Here is a 5,836-nt window from a genome sequence, read left to right on the forward strand (position 1 = left end):
AGGCTAACAACTCGCCGTCAAAAAAAGCAAAGTGTGGTGGTAGGCTTCTTGAATGTGAATGGTGCAATGCGGCAGCGAAAGTGGCATGAATTGTACGCGGTTCTTTGCATTAAGGGTGTTTCTCTATTTGGGGTAGCGGAAACCCAGTTGCGAGATATGGAGAACCCCCCTATAGACCCAGCCTGGTGCTGGACTGGCTGCAATAGAGTTGAAGGAGAGCGGCGAGGTGGAGGCATTGGACTCCTTTGGTCCAGTAATGGACAAACATGGCTTCGAACACCCGAATATTGCCGGGAACACCTATGGGTGCATAGAAAAATTGGCAACGTATTGGCAGCTGTGTGCATCATTTACATTTCTGTGGGTAGCAACCACCATGAAGAAAATAGAAACGTCCTTGAGTGTGTTCGTCGAGATATCCACAAATTGGATCGAGGCATCTCCGTGCTTATATTGGAAGATTTTAACAGACAGCTGGTTGAATTAGACATGCGGGAAGATTGCAACGGCAGGATGATGAGACAATTGGCAGAGGATCTCGAACTGGAAATATTGAACCTAAGGGAAGAGTGTGAGGGGATATATACATGGACAGTGCGAGACCATCGTACCTGCATAGATTATGCACTCGCGTCAAACAGACTTGGCAGGCATCTTCAAAAAATGGTTGTGGATGAAGAGGGCGATTGCAGTGTCAGCAGCGACCACAACAGCATCTTCCTGCACTTTGGTACTGTTGAAAAAACTCGGAATTGCACGCCGCGCAAGGTTACAACTCTACTGCGCGAAGAAGACATAGATATTGTTGTCCAAAATTTTGAAGAGAGTACTCGACGTGCGCAAGCCCGCAGCTACGATGATTTTGCAACCCAGCTTAGGATAGCCATTGCTAAACACTCCATCGTAAAGAACACGGGAGGAAAACGAAACCTTGCTCCATGGTGGGATGTTGAAATTAAACAAGCAATTCAAATGCGACAGGAATCTAACCGGCGACACAGACAACCGGTAAAGACCTTTGGGAAGAATCCTTTTACTTTATGACTATGGGAGGAGTACCGAAAGAACAAGGCAATCACGCAAGACATTGTGGAAGCAAAAAAACAAACACACGAATGCAAGGTCATGGCGGAGATTAGAGATGGCGGAAAAGGAGCTGTAGAAAAATTCAGGAGATATATGAGATCTCTAGATGGCAAAAACAGTGCTCCTTAGCTCCTTGATTATGACAGTGGATGCCCAGTTCAAAATGTTGGAGAACTGCTTGAGCAACAACTCTACCTTCTGTTTGGCTCTGATGTGGAAATTCCTGCAGAAGGCAGACATGATCAAGTCTGGCTCAAAGAAGACTCCCCATCGATGGTCTCTACAGATGAATATGTAACCCTTGTGGGGCGGGTGCATATAAATCGCGCACTCACGAGATTACACGCGAATACATCGCTGGGCTTGGACGGAATCTCGGCTAAGGTGTTGAAACGCTTGAAATCAGATTCACAAGATCAAATGGCACACGTATTTAGTCGCATAGTTCGCGGAGAGGATCCAGTTCCCATTGATTGGAGACGTGGTCCAGTCACGTTCATTCCCAAGAAAGGAGGCAAAAAAGTGAAAGCCGTTTACAGCTCCCTGTAACGCCGAATTAGAGCGCAGCTCTTGAGGAGGAGGAGGGAAGGGTACTGGGGGGGGTCAAGTGACCTTGGGTGGGGGTCACGTGACCTAGGGGGGTCACGTGACGATGACGATGCCGATGACGTCATCAGTAACGATGACGATGCGGATACCGATGACGTCATCAGTGACGTCACTGATGACGTCATCAGTGATGGTGACAATGACGATGCGGATGCCGGTGACGTCATCAGTGATGATGACGATGACGATGCGGATGCCGGTGACGTCATCAGTGGCGCCACTGATGACGTCATCAGCGATGATGACGATGACGATGCGGATGCCGGTGACATCATCAGTGATGATGACGATGACGATGCGGATGCCGGTGACGTCACTGATGACGTCATCAGTGATGATGACAATGACGATGCGGATGCCGGTGACGTCATCAGTGATGATGACGATGACGATGACGATGCCGGTGACGTCATCAGTGACGTCACTGATGACGTCATCAGTGATGATGACGCTGACGATGCGGATGCCGGTGACGTCATCAGTGACGTCACTGATGACGTCATCGGGGGTCACGTGACCCCAGGGGTCACGTGACTTGGAGAGCCACGTGACTTTGGGTGTCACGTGACTTGGAGAGCCACGTGACTTTGGGTGTCACGTGACCTTGGTGGTCACGTGACCCTGGGGGAGGGGTCACGTGACCTTGGGGTGACCTTGGGGAGTCACGTGACCCTATTGAAAATTCCATCAAGCTACGTAATTTGGGACACTGACTGCCAGTCAGCAGCGTTGGTGGACCGTGATGAACCATCAGACGTCATCTGATGGTCCATCAGATGACGTCTGACGACCACTGCCAAGGGAATTTCATCAACAAGGGCAGCATTTATATAAGAGTAAAGCTATACGCACTCATAAATATCGCCAAATGCCTCGATAAAACAAAATGTTCCAGAAAAAAAAAAAAAAAGCAGCACCACCGCGCATCGAACCCGCGACCACATGCGTACAAATCGGACACCTTAACCGCTATGCTACGCCACTTTTTTTTGCCAGCTTGGCTTTTATTTGTTTAAAAACATTTTGCTATTTACAACCTAAAAGGTCAGCACTTCTGACACACTTCTCACAATTGTGCGCACATCTTCAGCGTGACGCTGTTTGTCGCGTTGGTCTGCGTAGCCACACCTTTCCAAAGAGTGCAATACCTTCGTGACCTTATAGACCGACACGCGGAGCGGCTCTGTTTACCAACACGGCCGGAAGGCCGCGCATGCGCGGTAGCTATGTGGGCAAAAGCAGCCCGGATCTCCGTGTTTTCGCCATTTCGTTCTATGGCGTGCGCTCGTTTGTTGACGTTGTAGGGACGCTTGTATCTTTATTTGTGCGTCGTATTTCCTCACAACGTATGTCGTACGCTATTCCCGACTATTAGAGCTCGTTGCCCAAGCCTGAACGGCAGCGGTACCGAAAAAAACTGTAAGTGGACGGCGTTGCCTACGAGGATCCGTACGTCGTAAACAAGGCCTGCTGGACTTTCGACGTAAAGTTGCTGCCACGGAAGTCGACGGCTCACGTCGTTGTTTATTTAGTTTTTTCGCCAAGCCAGTTCACGGCCGACACGGTGCAGGCGTACAAGTCTCTCGAGGTCTACAATTACTTCGAGTCGGTTTCCGTACTGCCGGCGGGATCAGCAGACTGTGGGTCTGCGGAAGTGTGTGTATTCATTAATTGATTAAATACACACAGCGTCTTCAAGTCAAGGTACGATATTTTTCCTACCCTACTGGCTACAAGGCATGACAAGCAGTAACGCTTTGTCCGTTCGGCAGTCTTAGCGGTAACAGGTTACAAGCAACGGCGTTGTTGGTAACGCGTTACTTTTTTCAGTAACGTAGTAACCCACCCGTTACGTTTTCGACACAGTAACGGGTAACGTACTTATCTTACTATTTCAAGTAACGTAATTACGTTACTCGTTACTACTTCCCAAATCTTAAAGAAATTACACTTAAATTCTTTCCGTGTTTTAGGCGTCAAGCCATGTTTTTCTTTGCGTTTTTTCTCGTAAGTATAGAGGTGAAGCCTTAAAAACAGATAATGTAATTATGTTCAGTTTCTGTATGAAGATAATATTTCTTGATATATGAGCTGTACCGTCAAAACCGTAATATGTGTTAAATCATAATTTTAAAAAATGACGCAGAAGTAACGTGCGTTACTTTTTATCGGTAGCGGTAATGCGTTCCTTTTATTTTGAGGTAACGTAGCTCAGTAACGCGTAGCTTTTATTTGCAAGTAACGAGTAACGTATTTCGTTCCTTTTTTTTTCGGTAACGCCTACAACACTGCCGTTTTGTCGCCGATCCCCTTCTGCTGGGTAGCGCGTGCGTAGCGAGCCTCCGACGAGCGCTTGGAAGGTGCTTTGTGCGAGAACATCATGGGAACAAAATCCGGGTGGTCTCGGTCAGACGCCGGTTGTCTTGCGCATAAGCAAGCCTCGGGACGGAGATTGAAATGGAAGCCCCACTTGTCTTCAAGAAAGTGTTTGCCGCACAAACGGTCGTTCGCGCGAGGCGACCTTTCTTTTCGATCCACCGATATTATCCACCTTCTATGCGTTTCAGAGTCTGCCGGGAACTTGTGGAAACTCACTCCGCTGCTTTTCTTGTACATTTCGGTGCAATTAACGGCAACACAGCTTCGCGGCGTGCTGAAATGCTATGACGCCCATGCGAAACGTGCGCGCTTTTGCCCACACCCCCCGGCTCCGGCGCGATCGCAGCGCCGCCGCAGTTCTGTGACGTCAAGCCCGCGTGTCGGTGTATAGCTTTAAAAGGGTCCTGAACCTCTCCCAGTGTTCCGTCTCCTTGAACGAAGTTTCTTTTATGATGAATGACGTGTAGTGAAATCCCTCTAAGAAGTGACGCCACGCACACTTCCCTCGTTCTCGTACCAAGGTGTGATCAGTACGCGAGTTCCATATCGCATGCAAACCGATCAGGGTCAAGAGCTCGTAACATCTGCTTTGTTGTTTTTCCGGTGTGTCTAGAAACTTCATGCTGTACCAGGTTGGGTATAGATCGATCCGAAGCTCCGCGCGGAGCTGAGCCCAAAATAGTTCTGCATTAGTACAATACATGAATGTATGTTGCAGTGTCTCGGGAACAGGGCAAATGACACAATTGACTCCCCAAGGCAGAAAAAAACCTTTTTGTTCCTCCCAGGTCTTGACCGGTAAAACTTCGGTATGAAAGCGCAGAAAAAAATCCTTTATCCCTGGCCGAACTGGGTATAGACTCAGACGCTTGAACACGTTCGACTTTTCGCAGCCAGGAAACATTTGGCGATACATTGGAGGCGGCATTGCCAGGTCTAGAGTGTCCCAATAAAGACGCCTGCGTTTGACGCTGTTTAGGTATTCCCACGAAAAACGTTCTTCAAAAAAACGAATCGCATCTCTAATTTCTCCATAGTATCGTAGGATCGAGGTCCTTTCTGGAGTGCCAACGGTCTCTTTAGTCCATGGAGCCAGATATGGTCCACCGAGCTCCTTTAACGCCGTCATCAACACCGGGCTGGTTGCCCGGTTTCGGAAGACAAGGAAACGTTGCACTTTCAATTTTATGTCTAGGTTTGCAAGTCCCAGCCCTCCCTTCTGCTTGCTGATAAAGAGATTGTTTCTGCGCATTCTTTCAAACCCAGAGCCCCACACAAACGTTGCACAAAACCGAGGCACTTTTTGCACGTCGAGTTGCCTATATGGAACAGCTTGCGCCGAATACCAGACAGTGGAAAAAAATACTGTATTACTGATAACCGCTTTGTTCAGTAGCGGCACGTATCTGCCCTGCCATTCTGGAAGTTTGGCCCTCAGTGTGCTCAGGTAAATGCCATCCAGTCCGTTCCTTAGCTGCTCTGTGCCCAGCCCAACCCCAAGATAGTTGGAAATGGATGTGGACCACATGATGCCCAAGAATTCTTTTGGCTTGGATGCCCACGGCCCCAGCCAGGCTCCAACAGACTTTTTGGGGTTAATTTCAGCTCCAGAAACGTCGCTAAACTGCCTTACAAGTTCTACGGCCCGCACTATATCTTTCTGATGTTGACCAATTAGGGTGACGTCATCCGCGTAAGCCAGCAACCGTGCTGGCGTTGCACCCAGGCTTGCGCCTTCTATGATGAGGTCATTCAAGATTGC

At 48.6% G+C, this 5,836-nt stretch overlaps 1 protein-coding gene across 1 annotated transcript; it reads right to left on the reverse strand.

The window, feature by feature from the left end:
- Nucleotides 1–4,441: 4,441 nt before the first annotated feature.
- On the reverse strand, nucleotides 4,442–5,002 carry LOC115323403. The gene has a single exon (XM_029983779.2). It carries the CDS (start codon nucleotides 5,000–5,002, stop codon nucleotides 4,442–4,444), a length of 561 nt encoding a protein of 186 aa, XP_029839639.2.
- Nucleotides 5,003–5,836: the final 834 nt, after the last annotated feature.

The sequence above is a fragment of the Ixodes scapularis genome, unplaced genomic scaffold, assembly GCF_016920785.2.
Source record: "Ixodes scapularis isolate PalLabHiFi unplaced genomic scaffold, ASM1692078v2 ptg000380l_1___fragment_2___debris__unscaffolded, whole genome shotgun sequence".
Lineage (NCBI taxonomy): Eukaryota > Metazoa > Arthropoda > Arachnida > Ixodida > Ixodidae > Ixodes > Ixodes scapularis.